Raw genomic sequence first — 26182 nt, 5'->3', positions numbered from 1 at the left:
CAGGCCTAGTATAAGCAAGCTAATAAATTGATTTACAAATCTCTCAAGAATGCTAGTGATCTCTAAATAGTACAGTTATTTAAAACAGGAGTAGGCAGTGTAGTGTCCAAAACACTTGGTGGGCACCATGTTGACTATCCCTGATTTAAGGGGTACTCAATTTTTAGCTGCTTTTTATTGTACGCTTCATTTTGATTAAATGCAAATATCAAATCTGAGATTTTGTGTGCCAAGGACTGGAATAAGAATATATACTTAGTAAGTCTCATTGATCACTGGAACAGGCTTTAAAATGAACTTATTCAGTACTAGAGTATTAAGGTAATGGCTGTTCAGCAGTGTATAGTTTTATTCAGAAGCTGAGCTAATTTTCTAATACAATTGATTTCTCATAGCTTGTGAAGCACTAACAGAATGGGAGTATCTTCCACCTGTTGGACCACGACCACCAAAGGGATTTGTAGGGCTAAAAAATGCAGGTGCCACTTGCTACATGAATTCTGTCATTCAGCAGCTGTACATGATTCCTGCCATCAGGAATGGAATCCTTGCAATTGAAGGCACAGGAAGTGACGTAGATGATGATATGTCTGGAGATGAGAAGCAAGACAACGAGGTAACACTATATTGTTCTTGACAAATTCTAATGTAGTAGCTCTATACTGTATACTGTATATCTAGTTATAATGGGAGATATTCAACTTTACACATACTCAGAATTGATAGATGACTTAAAGAGAAATAAAAAGGAATTTATGGCCTCTGGGGGCGGGGGAGACCATAAAGTGATACTGTTTGTGAAAACCGGAGAACAATTCCAAACTGGTGCAACACAATAGAATGCCCACTATCAAAACAATTGATATTGCTATAAATAAGCAATCAAAAGTTGGTAGTCCCATGCTGCTTTTTATTGTTTAATTAAACACAAAGATCTCAACCCGTTGGGTGACACCCAAGTAAGGTCATACTCAGAGTAGTTTGATTGATTTCTGGAACTATTCTTTAATAATGTTAGTGGTACATTTTATTTAGCTTTTTTATTAATTAATCTGCAATTTTTTTTACATAGACAGCTGTAGAAAGCGTAATTTCAATAAAATGTAGCAATTTTTGAAGAATTGATGTGCTAGTTTTCTTAAGCAAAAACAGTCTTACGACACCTTAAAGACTAGCATATTGATTACGGCAGAAGCTTTTTGTTAGTCTTTAAAGTGCCATAAGACACTTACTATTGTCAATAAGTAACAACAATAACTCTTTGGTGGTTGTTATTAATTAAAGTAACCTTTCCCTCTTTTCAGTATATGAGATTTAGTAATAAAGGTCAATTATAATGGGTAAAGGGATAAACGTATAATGACAATAAATCATCTTGATTGTATTTACTCTGAAAAAAGAGTAAAAATAAATAAACCATGAGGGCTGCTTCCCATGAGTTTTGTTTTTGTACATGAGTATAGATGTCAACATACATAGGTGGAAGCAAGTGGGTGCAATATGGCTTTCTAGTCCTTTGAAAAGCCTCTCACAAGGGTAGGAGGAGCTTCCTAGGCATGGCACAGTCATGGTGTTTTGGACTTACTGGAAAAAGTAATTGGAAAAGACTGATGTATGTTTCAATATCTGTAAAAATCACAAGCTGAACAATCCTGTTGCTTATGTATGAGAATCTTTAGGTTGCCCCCCCTGACTTTGGAACTGAACTGCTTTAGTTGACATTAGAACCTTCATAGGGTTTCATATGTACTTGCATTTAATCTGAGCTACTACTATTATTTCTCTAGCAGACATTACTAGGTTCTGTTCATAAGGCATATTAATTTCTATTTATTTTTTCATGCTTACCATTTATATTACATTACTTTTTTAAAAGAGCAATGTTGACCCACGGGATGAAGTATTTGGCTATCCACATCAGTATGAAGATAAACCAAGCTTAAGTAAAACAGAAGACAGAAAAGAATACAACATAGGCGTCTTAAGACATCTCCAGGTCATCTTTGGTCACTTAGCAGCTTCTAGGTTACAGTACTATGTACCCAGAGGGTTTTGGAAGCAATTCAGGTAAATAGGAGATTAACTTACGTTGAACTGTGTTTATGTGAAGTCTTATGATAGAAACAGTTTATGTTTAAAGAAATGCAGTGGAATTTAATATATACTCCGTAAGTGACAGTGTGATGTGTATCTTTTTAATCATGCAGAAAGCAAGAAAATCACTGTATAGATGGGCTAGTTCAGACATGGGCTGAGTGGAAGGGCCATAGCTGAGGGGTAAGAGCACCTGCTTTGTATGCAGGCCCCAGGTTTGATCCCTGGCATCTCCAGGTACAGCTGGGAGAGACCTTGGCCTGAAACCCTGGAGAGCTGCTGCCAATCAGTGTAGACAAGTATGTTAGATGGACCAGTGGACTGACTCAGTATAAGGCAGCTTCCTGTGTTCCTCTGTGTAGGGTGTAAATATCGCAGGAGCAAGCATTTACCCTCCTCTACAGTAGGCAAAAGTCTTCAGTGTGAAATGGAACTTACACATTTCTATATGAGCAAGCCCCACTCATGAGAGTGGTCTACTGGAGGAGGAGGTGGCTGGAGCACTTGAGTAAGAGCCCATGTTTCAGGCTCATGTAAACAGTAATGGGCTCATATCTCTACCACGCTGAACATTTAGCCTTTTTATATCTGAACTAGAGCCGGGTCATTTCCCCCCAGTTTCAGAGTTCATCCAGTTTTGAGACTACATTTCACATCGCCCCTCCCTCACCTCAATAAGGGGAAGGCAGTGCAAAGTGATTTGTCTATCGGAGTTCATTTTGTGGTTCCCCAAATGGGCACCGCCAGTCTGCTATCTGTGTATGCTGAGTGCCACCCCGAGTAAGCCAGAGTACTAGGTTACGTATTTTACGAGCTGTGCAGCACTTATGAGGATTGCTAGCTAATTGTAATGCTCAGCTTATATGAAGATAAATTTATATAATAGTGATGTAAACTACTTTAATTTGTTCATGCTACTTGATTTTGCTGTTAGAAACTCTGTGTGCTTTTATTATGAGAATCTCTTCCATCCTAGACTCTGGGGTGAGCCTGTAAATCTACGTGAACAGCATGATGCTTTAGAATTTTTTAACTCCTTGGTGGATAGCCTAGATGAAGCTTTAAAAGCCTTGGGTCACCCAGCAATGTTAAGTAAAGTTTTGGGAGGCTCCTTTGCTGATCAGAAGATCTGTCAAGGCTGCCCACATAGGTAAGTGTTTCTTCTCTATCATCTCATTTTCATAAAATCAAAGTAATAATGGGCATCCACTAAAAATATGCTACAAGTCTCCCATTTATGGAAAAGTACAGAGACCATTTAGGAGTGGTTCATATTAGCAAGTTACTCTAAATACAGCTGATGCAACATTCTGAGCCATGTTGAGGAAAGTTATCAACCAAAGTTTCCAAAAAAAATTCAGAGTCAGCTCTATGATAGCAAGACACACATTTTCTGATGTAATTAAGACGGCAATCACCAGATGTTACATATCAGTTATATATCTGAGTATAGCCTGGTTCGTGCTGACATCCCCAGAGAAGCCTAGGCAACTCTATGGCTATAGCTGCTGACACTCAAGGCAACATGCTTTTGTGAGCCCACACTTAACGTTTGTAATTTGTCATTTGGTTTGCCAAGATGGACTTGCAACAAAATGATGCAGTATGGAGCACTCCTCTTCTGGTGCCAGCCAGACATGCCTTTTTCCAGGATACTTCACTCTGTAAAAGATGGTCATAGTTTGTGATCTTATTAGACGTTATTAATTCAGGTTTTTTCCCCCCTGCCCCTTAAAGAGCTTTGCCCTAAAGTCATTTTTAGAGCCTGTAATATCTCCCTATTGTACATGGATTGTGCTGTTTTGGTTACAAAAGGCAACTGGAGAATGAATTTGTAATATGATCAAAATAAATATGGTACTATATCTTGAGTGCAATTTCAAAATGCTTTTTTGAAAGCTGATGCTGTGTAAATGTTAAATAATAGTGAAGCACTCTAAATGTTCCTTAAGTGTATTCAAAATACTAGACTTTATGATATTTTACATTTTCAGATTAAGATGTACAATACTCCCTACCAAAGTTTAAGTCCAGATTCAGAGACTGACTTGCTGCTTGTTCACACATCACAGTTGTGGGTACTGATAGGAAGGTCTTGGTGCTAGTCATCATCCACTCGTTTCTATTGCTATTTTTCAGGACTGATAAAGTTGTGCTGAGACAGTTGAGAAAAAAATGTCATAAGCATATTTATAATCTCTATGGAACAGATTTCTTGAGTGTTTTGTACACTTAAAATACACATTTTTGGTACTGTTTTCAAAACCTTGCTTCAGGATGAAAATATTTTCTTGAATTCATACTATTACTTTGTCAGCATAACTTAACCTAATCTGCCAACAATTAATAGGTACGAATGTGAAGAATCTTTTACAACGCTGAATGTAGATATAAGAAATCACCAAAACCTGCTTGACTCCTTGGAACAGTACGTCAAGGGAGACTTACTGGAAGGTGCAAATGCATATCATTGTGAAAAATGCAACAAGAAGGTAACTGAAATACAGCTTTTTTCTTTTTTCTTTTTCTCTTTTTATTAAAAAAAAAAAACCTTTGAAAATTCATATGAACGTGTCAACTATTTATTTAATTTTGGAAGACCTAATGCAGGCATGGCCAAACTTGGTCATGTTAGCTAGGGATAATGGGAGTTGTAGTCCCAAAACAGCTGGAGGACCAATTTTGGCCATGCCTGAAACATTTTAGATGGCTTCATTGTGTAGGAGAACTGAGAGTTACAGTTACATACTTCATAACCACAATTCAGGAAGGACTATTAAAGCTGCAAACCAGTCTTTTCAGTATTATATCAAATTTGTCTGTGATATGCAATGCATAATGTATTGATAGTTACTTGGTATATTATAGCACTTTGACAAAGAATTGTGGCAGTATTTTTCACTTGCATTTGTAGTTGGCATTGATAATTTACACAGATAGAATACATTAACATGTGAATCTTTTATTCCTTAGGTTGATACAGTTAAACGCTTGCTAATTAAAAAGTTGCCCCCAGTTCTTGCCATCCAACTAAAACGATTTGACTATGACTGGGAAAGGGAATGTGCAATCAAGTTCAATGACTATTTTGAATTTCCGCGAGAGTTGGACATGGAACCTTATACAGTGGCAGGAGTAGCTAAACTAGAAGGGGATGATGTAAATCCTGAAAATCAGCTGATACAGAATGAACAGTCTGAAAATGAGCATTCTGGAAGTACTAAATACAGACTTGTTGGTGTATTGGTGCACAGTGGTCAAGCCAGTGGTGGACATTACTACTCTTACATAATTCAGAGAAATGGTGGAGATGGTGAGAAAAACAGGTGGTATAAATTTGATGATGGTGACGTAACAGAATGCAAAATGGATGATGATGAAGAAATGAAAAATCAGTGTTTTGGTGGAGAGTACATGGGAGAAGTATTTGACCATATGATGAAGCGCATGTCTTACAGACGTCAGAAGAGGTGGTGGAATGCTTACATTCTCTTTTATGAACGTTTGGACACAGTAGACAGAGACAATGAACTAATAAAATATATTTCAGAACTTACAATGACCACTAAACCCCATCAAATTAAAATGCCATCTGCCATTGAGCGAAGTGTACGGAAGCAAAATGTCCAGTTCATGCATAACCGAATGCAGTACAGCCTAGAATATTTCCAGTTCATAAAGAAATTACTGACTTGTAACAGTGTCTATCTAAATCCTCCTCCAGGTTAGTGTTTGGATATTTATAATAAATTTTGACAAGAGGTAGTGAAAGTACATAGCTTTTAACATTTCTCATATTTTTGTGCATCATTTTAAACATTACAAATTTGGATAAGAGACTATTGTTCCTCAGGCATTTTCTAATATGTAAGAGCGATAGAAAAGACAAGGTTGCTGTTTCCTTGGTATTAAGCATTATTTACATTTGATTAAAAAACGTATTTGGCCGATAAATGCAACAAAAAAGATACTGGTTTCTAACTGAAGTGCTGTGGTCTATAAGTCCAACCGTTTTATAGATCACAAGAAAAAATGTTTAGCAATGCTGGCTGACAACTTAAGTTTGAGTACTGAATTCTCTTAAATATCTTTCCTGGTTTTTTTTTAAATAAAATTTATATACCACTTAATATAAAAAGAAATCTCTCAGAGGTTTACATAAAATATAATAATTTTCTAATAATTTAAGATTTATATTGAGACTCAGGTTGACAAACAACTCGGAATAATCTGTTGTATCACTTTCAAATAAATGTCTTAACATTTTGTGTTCTGTTTTTCTTTAGGACAGGATCATCTACTGCCTGAAGCAGAAGAAATAACCATGATTGGTGTTCAGCTTGCTGCTAGGTTTCTCTTTACCACAGGATTTCACACAAAGAAAATTGTCCGTGGTCCTGCCAGTGACTGGTATATTTGCCTTTAAGAAGAATTTGACTGTCATAAGTTTTATTGTACTGATTATATGGTACAATTTAATCATTCAAAATGTGAAATAACAGTGCATTGAAACCGAGCCTCAAAACCACTGTTTCTAGTAGTTTTTAATTTTGTTAAAACTTGGGTTAATAAGGAATCCTGGTTCATATTAATCATGGTTAACAAAGCTCCTACTACTAACAATGCAGTGCTGGATTTGAAGTGTCCACCTTTATACACAAGTCTGTCTTCTGGGTATGTGATGCCGTTAATTTATTTTTTCCCCAGGTATGATGCTTTGTGCATTCTCCTTCGTCATAGCAAGAATGTACGTTTTTGGTTTGCGCACAATGTCCTTTTCAATGTTTCAAATCGCTTCTCCGAATACCTTTTGGAATGCCCTAGTGCTGAAGTGAGGGGAGCATTTGCAAAACTTATAGTATTTATTGCACATTTTTCATTGCAAGATGGACCATGTCCTTCACCTTTTGCTTCACCTGGACCTTCTAGTCAGGTATGCTTTTACTACAGTCAGAATACAATAGTAGAGAGCTGTTAAATTCTATATAGTCTAAATATAAATTGATATAATAGAATTTTTGTATAAGGGTGGCTTAATTAATCTCCATTTAGCACAGGGTGGGGAACTGTTGGCCCACAAAGGTTTTTTATGTGACCTGCAAACCCCCAACACATTTTGTGGCCACAGAAGTGTTGCTGCTTGGGCAAGGAAACACCATTGCTCACTGCTTCTCCTCCTGGCTTCCTCCACTATTTTTGCAAAATTTAATTGCTCCTTGCTTTGAGGCACTACGTGTGGCTTTTATTGTAATTCCCAAGTTAACCGTCACTCGAGGAGTATTCAGTGATAATCGCCAGTGCTCAGCTATCTTTAGACACCCAAGCACTTGAGAAGCAGCCGTTTCATTGGGAACTGTAAGAGAAGCCAGCTGTACCTTACAGCAAGGGACGGGGTGAGAGAAGCCAGACTCTTGGAAGTTTGGTGGTGAGGGAGTTGCAACCCTTGGGCTCAAAACAATTTCCCATCCCTGGTTTCAGAATTATTTATTTATTTGGTCTTTCTGCTGTGTTCTTGACTACCTTCCTGAAGGTTAATGTTTGAATTGGTCTCATATTTAGCACCCCTGCCTCTCCCAGCTTAATCTGCTAAGTAATGTGTGATACATTCCTCTATTATTCAGTATAGGATAAAACATTTTAACCAAAGAAATTTGATACAGTGAATAGTTCAGGAATTGAATTTGATATCATTAGTTCTGATAATTAAACAATAAAAGTTGCATTTCATTCTGGGTTTGAGAATTTATGTTCAGCTGGTCTTTTAACAGGCTGCAGTGAAGCAGCTTTACATGTTTAATAATAATAATAATAATAATAATAATAATAATAATAATAATGTCATCATCCTTTGTGTTGTTTTATAGGCCTATGACAATTTAAGTTTGAGTGACCATTTGCTGAGAGCAGTACTGAATCTTCTTCGAAGGGAAGTGTCTGAGCACGGGCGCCATTTGCAGCAATATTTCAACTTGTTTGTGATGTATGCCAACTTAGGTAATGTGATGTTTCACCCTAAAGGCTTTGTCCATGTTCTGTCAGTGCACTTACTTAATAGTCTTGACTCTTGCCCATTGAATGCTTAATGATGCAGCACAAATTGTTATTAATAGCTTAAATCAGTGGTTTTCAGCCTGTGCTCTGGGGATCCCTTAATGCAGGACAGTCTTCTCTGGAAGACAGATACCCACCACTACCAATTTTTCCGTGATCCCACAGCTGCAAGGGAAAAGAGTGTTGGTTGGTTTTTCCCCAGAGCTATTCCTCAGCAGACAATTGATGCGTTCTTAATCTTGTTGAATCAGAAAGGTTTTGAGTGATTCTGGCTGGATTGTTGAAGGCATGGAGTATTGTATTCACAGTAAATGCCCATTTATGGATTTCCAAATGTGAACAGTTATCTGAATATTTTTTGTTTATATGATTCAGTTCAGTAGCTTAAATGTAGCTAAGTATGTTTTCATTATTCTTCCTCTTTTTCCAACTTCCCTTTAGGTGTAGCAGAAAAAACTCAGCTTTTAAAACTAAATGTACCTGCCACATTTATGCTTGTGGCACTGGATGAAGGCCCAGGTCCTCCAATCAAATACCAGTATGCTGAACTAGGCAAACTCTATACTGTGGTGTCCCAGTTAATCCGCTGTTGCAATGTGTCATCACGTATGCAGTCTTCTATCAATGGTACTGTTAATTCTGGAGCATTTAAACAGATTAAATGTGTGTGGCAGTTTATTATTCGTCATAGCATCTCACTAATCTTTTGTCTGTTACGCTGGCCTGTGTTTACTTAAAGATTTGGATAAGTTTCAAATCATTAAAATACAGTAAGTTCACAACTTACACACGTTTAAGTTGTGCTCGTTCAGCTTTCCATGCTTGGCATTATTTAAAGAAAAGAAATTAGAAAGGAGACTGGCATCCAGGAGAAAAGACTTTGGCAATCCCACCTGCCATTGTAACCCAATGTGTTTTGACTATACTTGATTTTTAGTTTAGGTGTGATCACTGGAATGTAACCTTCCATGTAAGTTGAGGATTTTCTGTATTACCAGAACTGTATGTGCAAAGGTTGGTTCTCTTAAATGTGTCTAGATATGACACAACTATTCCATATTTTGGTAGTGCAAGTTAAGCCTATTCCAAGGGAAGTCTTAGAAAAGCCTTGTTTAATTATACAGGCTTTGATTTTTCACTAAGGAGTACTACCAAACCCCATGTTTTACAAAACCAGCCGTAATGCTTTACAGTGATCATAACTGTTATATCAGAAGTTTAATCTGTATCTGTCAGACTCGGCCTAGGTGAATATTTATAGAATAGTGATTTTCATAATCGAACAAGAGACATTTCACATATGTATGTAATGTACTTCACATGTTCTGTGAAGTAATTAAAAAGATTACATTAAATAGTACCTTGTTGGTTTCTGTAGTTCAAATAAAAAATAATATAACAACATTTCTTTTTAGGTAATCCTCCACTTAGCAACCCTTATGGTGATACTAATTTATCACAGCCTATAATGGCACTTCAGCAGAATGTGGCAGACATCTTGTTTGTGCGAACTAGTTATGTGAAAAAAATAATTGAAGACTGCAGTAACTCAGAAGAGACCATCAAACTACTTCGCTTCTGCTGTTGGGAGAATCCTCAGTTTTCATCTACAGTCCTTAGTGAACTACTTTGGCAGGTAAAAAATGATTGAAATGTCAGGAAAGGTGTGTTTTATTCAAGAGGTTGATGTGCAGAGGTTATTGTCCCTTGATTTTCATCCTGTTAGTCTTTAGAGTTGCAACAAGTAGTGGTTACTTTAAAAAAAAAGTGACCATCAGAGAAAATGAATGCTCTTTCAATGATAAAGCCTAATTTAACAAATATTTCCTTGGCTTGCGGCATTGAAACGAAAGCTCATTCATAACATAATACTGTACCCATTCAGTTATTCATAGCATGAATTCTCCTGTACTACACACTTAAATAATCATTAATTGCATGTTAATGTTTTCCTCAAATTCCACTTTTTAAAGGTTGCATATTCATACACATATGAACTTCGACCGTACTTGGATCTCCTTCTGCAAATCTTGCTAATTGAGGACTCTTGGCAGACTCACAGGTTAGCACTTGGGTTTCTTGTGTTTTTGGGTTCTGCATTTTTTGCATTAATAATGTGGTGCTTCTGTGTGAAAGTCTTTGTAATTGTTTCATGGAGACAGAGCAGATTTCAGTTGCCTAGCTGTTAATTCCTTGGTTCACCTATCTTCTCTGAGAATGCACTAGGTGGTTCTGGATAAAGCATTATTCTCTTCTCTTCCCATCTGTTACATGGGGGTGATAATACTGGTGTACCTTCTTTGGCGATCACTCGTAGCCGAGTAAGATTGTCTTCCGTGAACACAGTCTTAACAGTGAGTCCATAAGTGACTGGGGGAGCCAATTCTGGATCCACACATCCTTCCACAGTGGGGACATAGGTTTCTGGGTGGACGTTGATCATGGTGGCATACTTTACCAGGGAGAAGACAAGAAGGACTACTGAGATGAGGGGAAACTATTTTGAGTACTTGGGAAAACTGCTATATAAACACTGAGCCTTAATTAAATTGGTTGACTGTTCTATTTTGCGTGAATCAATCTGCTATAAAAATCATTCAGGCTATAGCTCAAAAGGATTTTTAATTTTATTTCTGTAGGGGAGTGGAGGGAGTTTATGGTAGAGAAACAGCAGCTGGGTTCAGGAAAGCTTAGGCAGAAATGGAGACCTGAGGTCACTTTGCATGGGCCCTACAAAAAATCTGGTACAGGCCATAATGGTGATTACCAAGTGAGAAAATGAACACATTCTGCATATTTAGATGTCAGCCTTTTAGAAGAGGGTGTGAAGAAGTAAATAAAAAATATCACTGACAGTGCTTCACAACTACTGGTACCCTGTAACGATACGGCAAGATCCTAGAAGAGAGACATTCCATCTTGTTATGAGTAGAGGGAGCATGCATCTCCTAAGATTGTGTACATCGACAGTTTTGCAAGTACAGACACTGATTATCTGGATCTGCTGGGTCTGAGCTTGTGCAACATTTTAATGCTAGCCCTTTATGATGCTGACATTTACATGCATGTTTATATGTGTGAAATTCTGACTTTTTGGTGTGTTTGGGATTCTCTTAGGATTCACAATGCACTTAAAGGAATTCCAGATGACCGGGATGGGCTATTTGATACCATTCAACGCTCTAAGAATCATTATCAGAAAAGGGCTTACCAGTGTATAAAGTGTATGGTAGCTCTTTTCAGCAACTGTCCAGTAGCCTACCAGATTTTACAGGTAATTACTTTTATCTCAAGAAAAAATTACTTTCTCTATTTTTCTAATGCTATGAAGAGAGGGACAGGACTGAGCCAAGTTTAGTTATAATAGAACTCTTTCTGCAGAGTCACTAAGATAAAGCAATGGTCTTGTACAGTGGTACCTCTGTTATGTACTTAATTCGTTCCGGAGGTCCGTACTTAACCTGAAACTGTTCTTAACCTGAAGCACCACTTTAGCTAATGGGGCCTCCTGCTGCTGCCGCGCCGCCGGAGCCCGATTTCTGTTCTCATCCTGAAGCAAAGTTCTTGACCTGAAGCACTATTTCTGGGTTAGCGGAGTCTGTAACCTGAAGCGTATGTAACCTGAAGCATATGTAACCTGAGGTACCACTGTATATTTTATCCAAATAAATTGGGGAAAACACCACCAAGAGCAAATGTCTATTCCCTCATAGAAATAAAATTAGAACAGAATTGTAGGATTGGAAGGGATTATCGAGTCGAACACCCTGCAATGGAGGTATCTCAACTAAAGCATCTATGACAAAATAGAACTGTAGGGACCTTACTGGAGTATTTTTTGTGTGCTTTGGTTTTTTGTTTTACAAAAACCAAGAATAATGAATGGGAAACTATGCACCCCGTTTAAAAAGCTGCATTGGACTGAGGTGTGTTTAGAAGTAATTTTAAAATATTGAATGGCTTTCTCTCCCCCCCCCCCCCCCCATCTTTTCAGAGTAATGGAGATTTGAAGAGAAAGTGGACCTGGGCAGTAGAGTGGCTTGGAGATGAGCTTGAACGTAGGCCATACACTGGCAATCCACAGTATACCTATAACAATTGGTCTCCTCCGGTCCAGAGTAATGAAACATCAAATGGCTACTTCCTAGAGAGATCACACAGTGCAAGAATGACCCTTGCAAAAGCTTGTGAGCTATGCCCAGAGGAGGTAAGGAGTGAATTTACAACTAATGTTGCTTTGGCATTCTTTGGAAGACAAACAACTTGTTTCATAAAATTCCTGATGGAAATATATGTTAGTTACATAGTTGAAGTGCTAGCTGCCACTATAAGATTTATGAGTTATTTCTAGCTTAGTGAGACTTCGGAACTCATAAGTAGACAGGAGTTAAGTCCTCCACTGTACCAAGTGCCCCCAGTTATTACTGTGAAAGGCAAGGGAGATTGAGCACTCCTCTGGCCACAGCCTCCAAACCTGTAATTCTTAATATAGCAGCATCTACTTCTGATAGCTGTTACATAGTATAGGATTTAGAGAGGTGCCTGCAGAAGGGCTTGGCAGAAGCTGAATTTCTTTCTTGATCCTTCTCAAAAGGAGCTTCTTCCAAGTGTCTGGGTATCCTGATTCATTTGGGGTGGGAGAATCTGTCCAGGTTTTTATTTTGGAGTTCCTCCCTTAGGCTCCATGTCATAGCCAACCATATATCAGAGTTGCCCTAACCCTCAAAAGAGGCTGGGATAGTGGGCAGTGATGTGATGGAAGCAGCAGGGTAGTCAGCTTCCACCCACACATTCTGCAGGAATTTCTCTGGGTCCAATCAATTGCCAGAAGAAAATAAGGGCAAGGAATTTAAATGTGAAAAGTAGTTTATTTTTTGTTTTAATGGGCAATTTTCATTTTTAGGAACCAGATGACCCAGATGCCCCTGATGAGCATGAGTCCTCTCCACCAGAAGATGCTCCATTGTATCCCCATTCGCCTGGTTCCCAGTATCAACAGGTAAGCAGAGAATTATCTTTAAAACATGTCAATTCATTTTGGTATCCTTTGAACTTTTTGCTTCAGCTTTTAAAAAACATATTGCCAGTTTTATTCCTTTTAGAACAAGGATAACTTTCACAAGAACATCATAGAATGTGATTCAGGTAGAGGGGCTCTTCCAGCAAAGTGTAATTAGCAGACAGGGTTTTTTGTTTGTTTGTTTTTTGTTTTTTAAGTATCTTGTGAATGCCCTCACACACAACCATTATATGGGAACAATTATCTAACTTTTTTCTCTGTGAGCCAGCAAGCCAACTTGAATCAGCTCACAGGTGCATCCAGAGAAAAACTAAATTCCCCCAATATGACATGTCCATTGATGCTTTGAAGACCACTTTAGAAAACAACCTATACATCGTAAAATGCCTAAAATTTCACTTAAGTTTTGCACACAGTGATCTGCTAATAGAAGTTTCTGAACCAGCATTGAACCAGCCCTGCTATAGTTCATGTATAACACCATGTGACCTTAAGTTGCATGTATGTATATCTCTTAAAAGTTAAGTGCCTTTGTAAATGTAGTGCTAACTCCAGAAAGCTAAAATTGTAATTATCTTGCATTACCTTTGTAAGTCATACATAACCAGTATTTGTTCCCTTTCCTTTCCCAAATAATTAATTCTATATCCTTAATCTGTTAATTTCCTTTCCTGCTCATTTTCCTTCATCTTGCTTTCTTTATCGATGTGTTCAGCAGAGCAGTTGGTAAGTGATATAGACCCAATCTCCTCAAAGTTGAAATACATTTAACCACCAGCTCCCTTATTTGTTAGTGTGTGGTGTCTTCACTTTCTCACAAGAGCTGGCTTTTTTCACCTCCTAACATGCACAGTGGCTATATTTTAAGTCCAATTTTAGGTTCATAGTTGACCCAACTTCACATTACACAAAGGTACACGAATGTTTTACATCTGCCAGTTTAGGTGTGTTAACAGTTAAAACAAACATATTTGACGATGATCACCTCGAAGTCATTTTATTAAGTTTGACACAAGAAATATACTGTCCCTTTGGAAGAAAGGCCATTCACAATTACCACTTCCTGCTTCTGTGTACTAATTAAAACTTTCCTCCCCACCATTCCATTTCTGAAGATTTGTTATGAGGACCTTCACATAAAGCTTCAGCTTTTGCATGAAGTTGGAATTAATTAACTGTAACCTTGACCTTTCCATTTCAGTGCAAATTTATCTGTTCTATTTTTAGTTGGCGGTAAGTGTAAGTAGCTCTCTAGTTGTGGTTTAAAAATATAAATTATTGCTTGCTCAGTTCCCTGAGCTACTTTTTTGGGGAAATATAGAAGTTATTCTTACCATGTGTTTTGTCTCTTCCAGAATAACCATGTGCATGGACAGCCATATACAGGCCCAGCAGCACATCATATGAACAACCCTCAGCGAACTGGCCAACGAGCACAAGAAAATTATGAAGGCAGTGAAGAGGTTTCACCGCCTCAGACGAAAGAATAGTGGAAATGCACATAATTAACTTGCCCCATCAAGACTGTGCACCCAGGCCTTACAGTCCAACTTTTCTCTGTGTCTGGCTAATATTTAGAAAAACTATTCCTAATCAACATGGAGTGAAGAGTCTATTCACTGTCTTATCTGCAGAAATTTGCTGTCAATATATAACCTGCCTGCAGTGGAAAGTGTATAGTGTTTTGTAATAAATGGCCTGATGCTAATGTGTAAATGGCAAAGGTGTATATAGTATATTAATGTTTGACTGTTAATTCTTAAGCAAGAAACATTTTTTTGTCTTGATGAGACTCACAGATCTACAACAATTAATTTCTTGATATATCCGCTGCGCTCTACAACCAGTGTTGCCTGCCTAATGGCAGTTGGATCAACTTCTTTCCCCAAAAAAGTAAGCCTCTCCATGTCAACCAGAAAAATAGTTTCATGTTAATTCTTTGCCACTGGAGTCAATTTTACTATGAGCAACGTAATGACTGGTAACCTTTTAATTATTTGGTTGATGTGGAAAATTGGTGATGTAACATTGTTTCTAGGTCTTTTTTCATTGCCTTTTTCATTCTGGTATTAGGTTAATCACTTTGAAGCTATAGTTAAGCTGTAACATTTAGCATGGCTTCACACCAGGTTAGTGTAGCCAGTGAGGAAAGAAAAATGACAGTTGTCCCAGAGTGACAACTGTGTTGTTCAGAGCCTATTCTTCTGCCACCTAGAATATAAAACAGGGAGGGGAGGGTTGGGCAATGTGACAAACAGGTGGTTTTCAGTTGCACATATGTTCCTCACATCTGATGTTTGACAGTTTTGTCTCTGGGTGGGATAAAAAAACACTTAGTTTTCAGTAATAGGAAATTAAAAGATTTAAAACAAATATGCAAATTTTTGCTATGCCAGGATGCCTGGAGCATAATAGACTGTATTTGGTGTGCTTGTTTTGTTTCTTTGGTAGAGCTTATTTGATAAACTTCTAACACTTTCCTTTCTACTGCATTGCAGTGAAGTGGAAGTCAACAAAATCACACAATACTTGTGAGTGCCACTGCACCAAGTTAACTTGCTGGTTTTCTGCTCGTTCACAATTCTACTTGAAAACAAGAATTGAATCTTAGCTCTTTGTCCATGATAAGAGAAATCGAAACCTTAGAAGCAGAGTTTGATTATTAAAAAAACAAACAAACTACTGGTTAGTCAAATACAAAACTGAGGTATCTCTATTCCAGAGTAAACATTTGTTTAAGGACTTCAAGGAAGACATCAGTAAATACTGTATTTAAATTAAAATTGGTAACTTGAATGTGTGTAATTATTTTGGAATCTGTCGAAAAACCAAATACCCCTGCAAAACAGATACAGCCCACCCTATACTATTTAAATATTTGCTGTTTTATTTTATAGAAATTATTTTGCTGAATTCACAAATAGAATTTGATTTAAGAAGACCATTTTTGTCCTGTGGTGTGTGTGTGGTTTTTTTTTTTAAACAGACTGCACAGGTAGTTGAATTCTGTGCACTATACCGAATTCTGGAACTAAAGTCGCATTGAGAATTGGTGAACAGAAATTTGACCCTTGACAAGAATAAAAAAGGAAAACTGTAATAGTTTCTTAATGTGACTATCTTGTACTTTTTGTATGTTTTATATATACATATATATTTAATGAGCACAAGCTTGAAGGTATTTTATACAATTGAGTTAATACAAAAATGCTGCTTATCAAACTGAGGATTTATAGTTGAACAAAGTGAGAAACTCACAAGTGCGTTCTTTTGCATTTAGTGTAGTCTTAAACCATTTTTAAATATTCTATGTAGCAGCAATCACTTTACCCTTCCAGATTTTCTCTAGTATTCATGTTAATTGTTATGTTTCTAACAGCAGTTAATTGAATTGGTTGACAACATTTGAGTGAAACATTCCCCATGTACGGGGGTATGTTTAGTGTTGACTTAAATCAAAATATTAGCCTGTTTTGTATTAGAGCTGCAACAGTTCATATTTCCTTAGACCAGTAATTATTGTTAAAAATGTTTTTTCAAAGACTATCTTTCTATACAGGAACATGGAACTTGTTACTTTGGCCTTGGAAAAATGATTAGTGTCAAGTGATTGTGAAAATACTTTTTCTTTTTCTTTCTTTTTTAAACTTACTTTCACAAGGCTATGACAAAACCCTCCTGGAGATAGTTTTCAGACAACTACTTAGGAGGTATTGCGGGTTATCTTTTCCCCCTGGAAGAGAGACTCCTGAGACTATTGCCTCTTTAAAATTAATGTGTAGCAGAAACCTGAAAAATCATTTTCTTCCTTCTTGGCAAAACATCTCATTTATTCATTTTAAGTGAAAATGTTCTGAATAATAATTAATGCATGCTTCTGTCAGAGTTTTGGCAGCAGTCACTTTAAAGCTGTAATGTAATACCTCAATATGAATGGCACACATTAAAACAAGTCCTCAAAGTGCCTAAAGGTTTAATTTTACTCTTCTGCTAATTATTGAATCCTAATTTTTGTTTGTAACAGCTAATGGGAAATCCCTGTCTTCCATAAAAGCAATCCATCCAACAGTAATCCTACATTTTTCCTAATCATTTGACATTAAATATATAGAAACTGATCACCCGTAGGAAAAGTTTTTAGTGTGTTTGTATCAGAATGTGTTTGTGTAAATAGCTTCCTTTGCTTTACCAGAAGCAGTTCTTTGTGCAAATGAATTTTTGCCACTGACTTCAGTGAGCAAACTTTAACGTTCTGTTTTTGTGTTAGCGCTGGTAAATCACTCTAGTTAAGGAGGTATGCATGGCTTCCAACTTGCTGGGTCTTCATTACATATTGTCACTTTGGGGGAGCTTTTGAATGCTGAAAGTAATGGGAGCCTCGGTTTTCATTTAAAAACTAATAGATTTTAGTGGTTGTGGAAACAAAAGTATGGCTGCAGTGTCCACTGAAGATTCAAAAAGCAAAAGAGAAATAAAAAGAATCCAAAATGGAATTTTAAACCTCATGATTCTTAAGCCATGTTATGTCTTTTTAAAAGGACCATGAATTTTAAAGAATTAGCTTTAGAAACACAAATGTAATGATTAAATTTGCTTCCCAGTTGGAATTAAGTTGTAACTAGCAAACCTTTTCCAGGCAGGGTATTAAACTCTGGGTGTCATTAATTCATGTCATTACTAAATTACAAAGGAAAGTAAAGAGATGGGAGTATAATAAGTATGCTGTTGTCCCTTTAGCTACACATTTGTATACAAACGAATGTTCATCACCACAGTGGTATTATCGCAAAGTGCAATTCCATTTTGAACTGAATGCAAAATACTAAGTTTTTGTGGTGTCCACCTTTTCTAGAAGGACATTTCCTAAGTGTTTCCTTCATACCTCCCTTGCATTTCAGTGCAGCTTTTCTGGGACAATTTTCATAAGTTGTTCAAGAGAATCGCCCCCCCCCCAAAGCTCTGTATTATTCATAAACATGCTGGTAACACTAGCAAATGTTATATGGCTAAACATTTACATTTGTTTTTCTTTCTCTGTTCAAGCAAGCTATGGTAGTATGTATTTTTTTAAAAAAAATAAATCTTCCCAAAAAAGGGAAATGTAGGATGCTAGAGAAAGTTATAGGAAAAAAGTTGTGGGGGGGGGGGGACAAGCACTCTTCTTGAATGGAGATTATGGAAGATAACAGAATATTGTGGCTGGCATAGTAGCGGCTCATCATGACTGTAGATGCATCACCTCATTTACAGTAGGTTTAGTAGATCTTAGGAACCACTCATTAAAGGAAATGGGCAGAAAAGAACCTCCCTTCTTCTCCCTCCTACATCTCCAAGTCACCTTTCCTGAGGGTTGAAAAACCTGGGTGGGTTGTGACCTTGGGAGCTAGGGGAAGGGGGAGAATTGGCCAAGATTTTGAAGTCTCTTCAGCAAAGATGCACTTGCACGAGGTTCTGCTGCCCGAGTTGGGACAATCTCCCCATCCCATTGTGCCATAGCCCACCCACTCAAGGAGGACCCCCCAACCCTCAGAAAAGGGTGTTGGACAGTGTAGGGAGAAGGACAATCCCCTTTTGTTGTTTTCCTCCCACAAACAATTCTTAGGATCCAGCCCAGTCCTTTTCAGGGAAGCCCATTCACACATGTGGAAATAAGCTGCCATGTGTTAATCACACACTATAAACATGTGTGAACTCATCTTTTGTCTCTACCATTTTCCTCTGGCAAGTAGGAGACTATTGTTGCTTGAGTCCTTATTCGTTGAAAGCCCTAAATGGACAGGGAAGCATTTTATTGTGTTAAACTATTGATAGTTAAAATGGGATGAAGCCCACATGCTCCTTTAATTTATTTTACACTAAGCATGGAAGAGGAGCTTGACTAGTGTCTAGAATTTTCTGTTCAATTTTGAGATCTGCATGCAGCATGAGCAGGAAGGAAAATAATGTTTTGTGACTAGATGCTTGTGCAAACATTGTTCCCTCTCCTATCTTCTCATTGTGAGTAGCTTGCTATCAGATGTCCAATGAAATATTAAATTCCAAAGGATTTACTTGCTATATTGTAGAACTGCAGCTGGGCTTTATCTGTGTTAACTGTGAAAGAACCTCATTACAGCAGAAGTAGTAGATTACCTGAAGCTTTTTGTGGCATATCATCTGTGCTGGCCTATGAAGACTGTTTGACTTAATGAATTGCATGATTTTGCTCAGATTATCAAAATCCACTTGTGGCAAAAATTCTGTACTGCTGTGACTTTAAACCATAGTGAATTCCTGCATGCTTAACAGCAAATACTGCAGAAGCAGGAGCACTCAGGTAAATCACAGGGCGAGTTAAAAAGATGGTGCTTAAATAGTGCTAGAATACTGCAGTGGCTTAAGAGATTTCAACTACAAATCAGGACGTTCCTAGTTGCAAATTCACCTCTGCCGTATACTCACTAGGCAGACTTTTGGGTCTCAGAATTTCATCAGCTCCATGTGTGATGCCAAAATTCAGCGCACGCAACTGCCTCTTGCACTCCGTTCTAAACCATAGTTGTGGAGTCCCCTGTGGTGCCCCTAAAGCGCCACACCCAGTGAAGCCAAACCAGTTGTGCTTCCCTAAATCTGCCTTTGCCCTAGGCAAACTACTCTCAACCTCAGGTCCCCATAATTTTGTAATGGGTTGGATAATAAAACTGATTTGGCTTAGTGTTGTAAGGATTACAGCTAGATTATGTTTGAAGCACTTTGAATGCTTGAAAGTTATATACAAAAGTTAGCTGTTATCCTTCAGAGAAATAATTCTTTTTGGAATGTGGTGTTCCTATGCGTCTTGTCAATATATGATACTGACCATCAGCAATGCACTATTCTGTCTTAATTCAAAGTGTTAACCTTCCAATTAGCAGTTTTTCTATCAACTTCACACGTTTGCTCCACACATTCCCTGCCTTGCAAATACATTGGCGTGAACAAAATTATTGGCACATCAATCAGTTACAGATAGGTAGCAGAAATGCCTGGGGTTACTCCTGTCTGGGCAATGGGCAAGCAGCTATACAGCCAACAGTGATCCCCATGACTGAAACAAGTATATTTGCTCAAGCACAAGAACTGACTTGTTCACACGTAGAGCATAATGTTTTAATGTGTGGGATTTCTATTGTTTGTTAGTTGTATCAAGCATTTTCTTGGAAGTGATTATGGAGTTTATTAAGCAGCATATGTGATAAGCCAGCCAAAGGTTTATCTTCTCTTATCTACCATGATCATATTGGAAACTTTCTCATATCTAACTGGTACTGCCTAATTTTCAAACCACCTCTAAGAAATTGATATATTTGCAGAATTGTATTGTGCTAATTATTGGATCAAATGGGTTGGCATACCTATATTTTGCTACTTACTACTTTGAACAGATGTTTAAAAATTCTGTTTTTCTGTTGCATTGGTTGTTCCTTGGGGTAAGCTTCCTAGTTTATCAGCTTAATTCCTGCTGCACCTCAATTCCTCAAAACAAGTTCCCTTCAGTGCTAAAGGTTCTGTGTGTGTTACTCCACATTTGATTCCTCTGCCTATACTTGCCACCTCATTATGTACTTTTATTTTGTTCTTGGACATGCTTTCTTGCTCGGTACATAATTATTAATTTTTTCTTTCTTCAATGTATGAATCTCACAAATTAACTTCTAGTTTTCAGCATAGAAGATTGTTTAGGTGACTTAAAAACTAAGAATGTTTTGAACTAAACATTTTCAAAGAAAGGCACATAAGCAGGGATGATAAGAGTTATATAAATTTATGCTTAGTGTGAAGGAAGTACATAGCAAAGTTTCCCCCCTCATAATTTTGGAACCTGATTCAAGATGGGTAATGTCCACCCGTATCTCCTAATAATGACTAATACCTGGGGTTCTGTCTGCACTATATTTTTAAAGTACCTTTCCCCTCTTAAAGAATTCTGGGCACTGTAGTTTGTTAAGGGTTGCTGGAAATTGTAATGGGGGGGGGGGGGTAAACTACAGTGCTCCAAACCCTCTGAGAAACCATGTGCTTAGAATGTGCTTTAATGGTGGTGTGAGCACACAGAGCTGGTATTCATCTGAATGTTGGATGCTGGTAAGAGCAGGAGAGTGCTGTTGCATTCATGACCTAATTGTCGGCATCCCAAAGGCATCTGGTTGACCACAGAGAAATGGGAACCTGGACTAGATAGGCCTTTGGTCTCATGCAGCAGGGCTCTTGCTATCTTACATTTTAGGTCCTTGCTCAGCAATTAATTCCCCTGTGAGATCAGTTTCACACAGGAGTAAGCGGGTTAAGTTTCAATCCCCATTAAGTGGCTGCTAGCCAGTTCTGTTGCCACAAATGGCATTTCTTCCAGAGATACTTTACCTCTTAGGGTGGTAACACTAGGCTGGCAGCACCTTTCAGAACCAAATGCTGATTCCTGTATTATGTTGACCTTAGTGATCAAGGCAGAAAGAGTCTAGTTGGAAAGAGGAAAAGTTAGCATATACTTCCCCCAATTTAACGATTTTGGTAATCCTTGTTTCATCTGTTAAGACTGCTGTCGCTTAATATACTGGCCCTTCATAGGCTAATATCCAGCTTAGTGCGCAACCATATGCTCTGGCCAGCAATGGCAGGGCTTGATGGAACAGCACAGCCCCAGAACTTGCGCCAGCCAGAGTGGAGGGGAAATGCTCCCAGTGCAACAAAGGCCAAAAATGAGTCAATGCCATCCAGTAGATCCAGTGCTGGCTTTCCCCCACAACACCCCATTTCAGGGCTTCCTGCTGACTACCAACGGGAGAGGCTGCTGCATGGGGGTCCTTGCCTGTGGGGCTGGGCAGAGGGATACCTTTGCACCACCCAAACTCCTTCCACTATAGCAGATCAGGGGCTTGGATTTCTCTGTATATCATGCTTGGGGTAGATCTGTTGAAATCAGTGCACTTTGTTAAGTCCATTGATTTCCATGAGTCTTATTCTGAGTGTGACTAGTGTCAAAACTTAGATGGCCAATTCACCATGAGTTTCCTGTTAATCCTATTAGGACTGAGAAATTTGTTCCAGCTGTGGAAAGTATTCTTCTTTCTGTCTAGAGATAAATGAGCTAAGCTTAACCCACAATTCTGTAGCCACCTCTACAGGAATTCTATTTTTGGATATATTATTGTAAATGCTACTGACACATTTTTCATTTCTAATATTGCATTTGTTTTGGCCATGTTACTTTGATTCCGCTGCAGCCCACTTTCAATTGTATTTTGAGTATTTCTAAGCATTAATTACAATTGAGAGTCGCCATTACCACAAGCAAGCATTAGGGGGAAAGACAATAGAGGGGAAATTTAGTTAAGTGTGACAGGCCTTTTACTAGACTAATACTGACTTTCTTGCATGTTACAAACTTACAAAAACTGTAGATTGTGGAGCAGCTATTTCAATGTGTAAGCCTATTCTGAAATACTTAATAGCTTTTAGTATATCTCTGCTTCACCATCACCAGCCCCCTGCAAGTATATTCAAATTACACTTTATGTCACCACGAGCGTCAACTACTATTTTGCATTTGAACTAAATTTAAAGTTTTCAGAAATTCATAATTTTAAATTCAACATAGATCTATGGGGAATATGAAATCTTAGAAACTCTCTGTATCTGCCATTTTTATGCAGAAGTATTGGTTTGCAAGACATACTGTAGATGGTTTCTAGTTCAGCACTTTCTGAAACTGTAGTCCACTACTAACTTGCAAGATGAGTCTTATGTTTAAGGGGAAAGTTCATTTATTATGTACATTGATGTCTAGCTACTTTAATGCAGTTGAGCTTTATGCGGATCTACAGGAATGCTGGAAATTTGGTTTCAGTTTATTGTGGTTTACTTCGAAGTGTATTTTCAACTGTACAGGTACCCCTGACCATTAGGTCCAGTCGCAGACAACTCTGGGGTTACACACTCATCTCACTCTATAGGCCGAGGGAGCCAGCATTTGTCTGCAGACAGCTTCTGGGTCATGTGACCAGCACGACTAAACCGCTTCTGGCAAACCAGAGCAGCTCACAGAAACGGTGTTTGCTTTCCCGCTGGAAAAGTGCATCTACTTGCACTTCAATGTGCTTTTGAACTGCTAGATGTGCAGGAGCTGGGACCGAACAACGGGAGCTCACCCCGTCGCAGGGATTCAAACTGCCGACCTTCTGATCGGCAAGCCCTAGGCTCTATGGTTTAGACCACAGTGCCACCCGCGTCCCTTCAACTCTATACTTCAATATAAATTCAGGATTGCGTGTACTATCACACTAAGGAGAGTAGTAGAAACTACTACTTGCTGTAGAAACTATTTGCAGTTTCTTAACTTTCTGCTCTAGAATGCTTTGTGCCTCATGATTGAAAGTAGCCCTTTTTATTGGAAAGCAATGTTTTAGGAATAAGTTGCTTTGTTACTATCTTTTCAGGATTTTCCCTGGTTGGTTAATTCTGTGAAATAATTTTGGTCCCTGTAATTTTAGTTTTCTCTCCAATGTTCATATGCTGGACAGAGCAACACGTCACTGGACCCTTGTAGCAAAACTCATGACCGGTATACCACTCTGGGCTGCTATTCTAACACAAGAGCAGTTTGACTATAGCCTACTTGTTGCAGCGAACAATCATACAGTGGTACCTCGGGTTACAGACGCTTCAGGTTACAGACTCCGCTAACCCAGAAATAGCACCTCGGGTTAAGAACTTTGCTTCAGGATGAGAACAGAAATCGTGCGGTGGCGGCAGCAGCGGGAGGCCCCGTTAGCTTAAGTGGTACCTCGGGTTAAGGACAGTTTCAGGTTAAGAACGGACCTCCAGAACGAATTAAGTTCTTAACCCGAGGTACCACTGTACACCTGTAGGCTGTCTCAAGTGTCCTACATATGGTGAAAATCATTATATTCTTCTAGGTTGTACCGGTATTGTTAATCTAATCTATTGCTGCATGCTACCTACCTTTTCATAGAGTTTATAATTGTTTCATGGGTTATAAGTCTGGCCAAGACTAACGTTTTTGAGAGCTCTACAGCTTTCAGGCTGTCAGCAAGACATCCCCCAAAATATTTTAATTCATTTTTCTTTAAATACATGTATTATGTGTATATTGAATATTGGACAATACTAAAATCACAAGTAATTGATAGGATTAGTCTCTAGCTGCACCTAGTAGCAGTTTTTAAACTATATAGTTAACGTGTTGACTTTTCCTGCACTGCTAGTTTACTTCTAATTAAGCAATCCTCATTCTTAGCTCAATGATTCCTTTCAAGAGATTGTTCTTCACTAACAGTTACATCACTGTTTTTCTAGAGGGTTGCTGTGGACTTCCAGCTTTATTCAACCCCAACCAACATATCCAGTGGTAAAGGATGTGTAAATTATAGGCCAGCAGACCATAGCTTCCCCGCACCTTGCTCTTGAGTAGCTGTGCACTTACAAATGCAAGCAGTAGTTTTCCAATTGCTGTACATCTAGGAAAAGCCACACCTGCTTCTGAGACTTACTGGGTTGCTCATTAAAACAATTTGTGCTCACACAGCTTTGCTCCATACATACGTAAGGCAGTTGCCTGTTATTTTCAGATAGTGTGCTCTCTACCATGTGTATTCTAAAGGTTTGTTAAGCTATATAGTTCTTGAAAGGAAATGAGAAAACCCTGTTGCCTGTGACATCATTAAGAGTACATGTCATTAGCCCAGCTTCAAAAATATTCCAATTTTCGTTTTCCAGTTAGCAGCACTTGTGTATATTTCTTACATGCTTCAACTCCCTTTTGTGAAAGCCGCCTTCCCTCCACCTCGTTTATCAGCAAAATACAGCATGCTCATGATATCATGCAAAGCAAGAAGTCCGTTAAGTGTCTAGAAAATGTATGCTCCCACAGCGTTGCTTTTACTATCCGTGGTCCTCTGAAAACTATTCCATCTACTAAACATTGAAACTTGTTTTCTCCATTTGCACAATGTACTTAGGGCACTGATAAATCCTTATGCTATTTACATGGTATGGGGCAAAGCAGACTACAGAACAGGAGTTCACTTCAGTCTTTTCATTAAATGGAAAGCAGGAACTTCTACTTCCACCTGCTGTAGCAATCTTTCTCATGTTGTGCTGCTGCTGTGAGAGCCGTCACAAGAAAAAAGGAGGGGAAGCTGGAAAATATATTGTATAAGTAGTATCCTTAACTCTGGATGCAGTCATTTATTTGAGCCATGTTCCAAGCAGCCCAAAATGACATTCTAGGGAAACTGATGTACCATCAAAACATCTCTCCACTATTTGGATATGGGCTGCTTGGACTATCCCTCTTTCCTTGAACAGCTGACCATGTCAAACGGCTTTTGGAGGGAGATGTACCCTCCTCCCAAGTTTGCCAAAAGACCCTTGGGTGCAGCTGCATAGTTTGGTCCTTATTAAACAGGCTTCTTTAAGACAAAATTGGGCTTTTGTATCCAACACTGCAAACCGTTCTGCTCATGCAACAGGACTTCTTCCACTTGTGTGTACCCCCAACCCTATGGAGAAATTTATAGTGTGCCAGGGAGCAAAGGGGAGAGGAAGGTCCTATTACACAAGCAGAACATTATAAGTGCCTTAAACATACCTAACATTTTGTTCAGCATTATGGAACTGTTTAAAGGATTCTATTTTGCCATTAATCTAAGCATATCACTCTTTCTACTCCCATTTGACATGTCTTTGCTATACAGCAAAGTGTAAGAATGTTGCATTATGTACTAAGAACCAAGTTTGAGATCTTGCCTTCCTGAAGCTTGATGAAAGAGCACAAGAGACCTGCTGGATCAGACAAAAGGCCCAAAGTCCCGCTTTCCTGTTCTCAAACTGGTCTACCAGATACTTGATCTATCTAGACAACTTCATACACAATCTAAAACAGTTCCTTTATAAGGTGATGAAAATTTCAGGACCATTTACACATGTATAAAATGTTTAGACAAACTGTTAAAACTAAAAAGAAAATGCCTCTCACACATG

At 38.3% G+C, this 26182-nt stretch overlaps 1 protein-coding gene across 1 annotated transcript in view; it reads left to right on the top strand.

Moving 5' to 3' along the window:
• The window catches only part of USP9X (ubiquitin specific peptidase 9 X-linked), a 68390-nt gene extending 52109 nt beyond the window's left edge, over positions 1–16281 (top strand). The window contains exons 31-45 of the mRNA XM_081003719.1: positions 396–616; positions 1877–2067; positions 3071–3244; positions 4445–4586; positions 5068–5818; positions 6381–6504; positions 6802–7027; positions 7959–8088; positions 8587–8772; positions 9561–9781; positions 10119–10207; positions 11263–11419; positions 12140–12352; positions 13049–13144; positions 14521–16281. Of these exons, the coding sequence (XP_080859845.1) occupies positions 396–616; positions 1877–2067; positions 3071–3244; positions 4445–4586; positions 5068–5818; positions 6381–6504; positions 6802–7027; positions 7959–8088; positions 8587–8772; positions 9561–9781; positions 10119–10207; positions 11263–11419; positions 12140–12352; positions 13049–13144; positions 14521–14655 (3056 nt within the window). The 3' untranslated portion in view covers positions 14656–16281. The remainder of the gene's footprint in view (positions 1–395; positions 617–1876; positions 2068–3070; positions 3245–4444; positions 4587–5067; positions 5819–6380; positions 6505–6801; positions 7028–7958; positions 8089–8586; positions 8773–9560; positions 9782–10118; positions 10208–11262; positions 11420–12139; positions 12353–13048; positions 13145–14520) is intronic.
• Positions 16282–26182: the final 9901 nt, after the last annotated feature.

The sequence above is a fragment of the Podarcis pityusensis genome, assembly GCF_964106645.2.
Source record: "Podarcis pityusensis genome assembly, chromosome: 4".
NCBI lineage: Eukaryota > Metazoa > Chordata > Lepidosauria > Squamata > Lacertidae > Podarcis > Podarcis pityusensis.
This window is presented reverse-complemented; position numbering and strand designations above follow the sequence as displayed.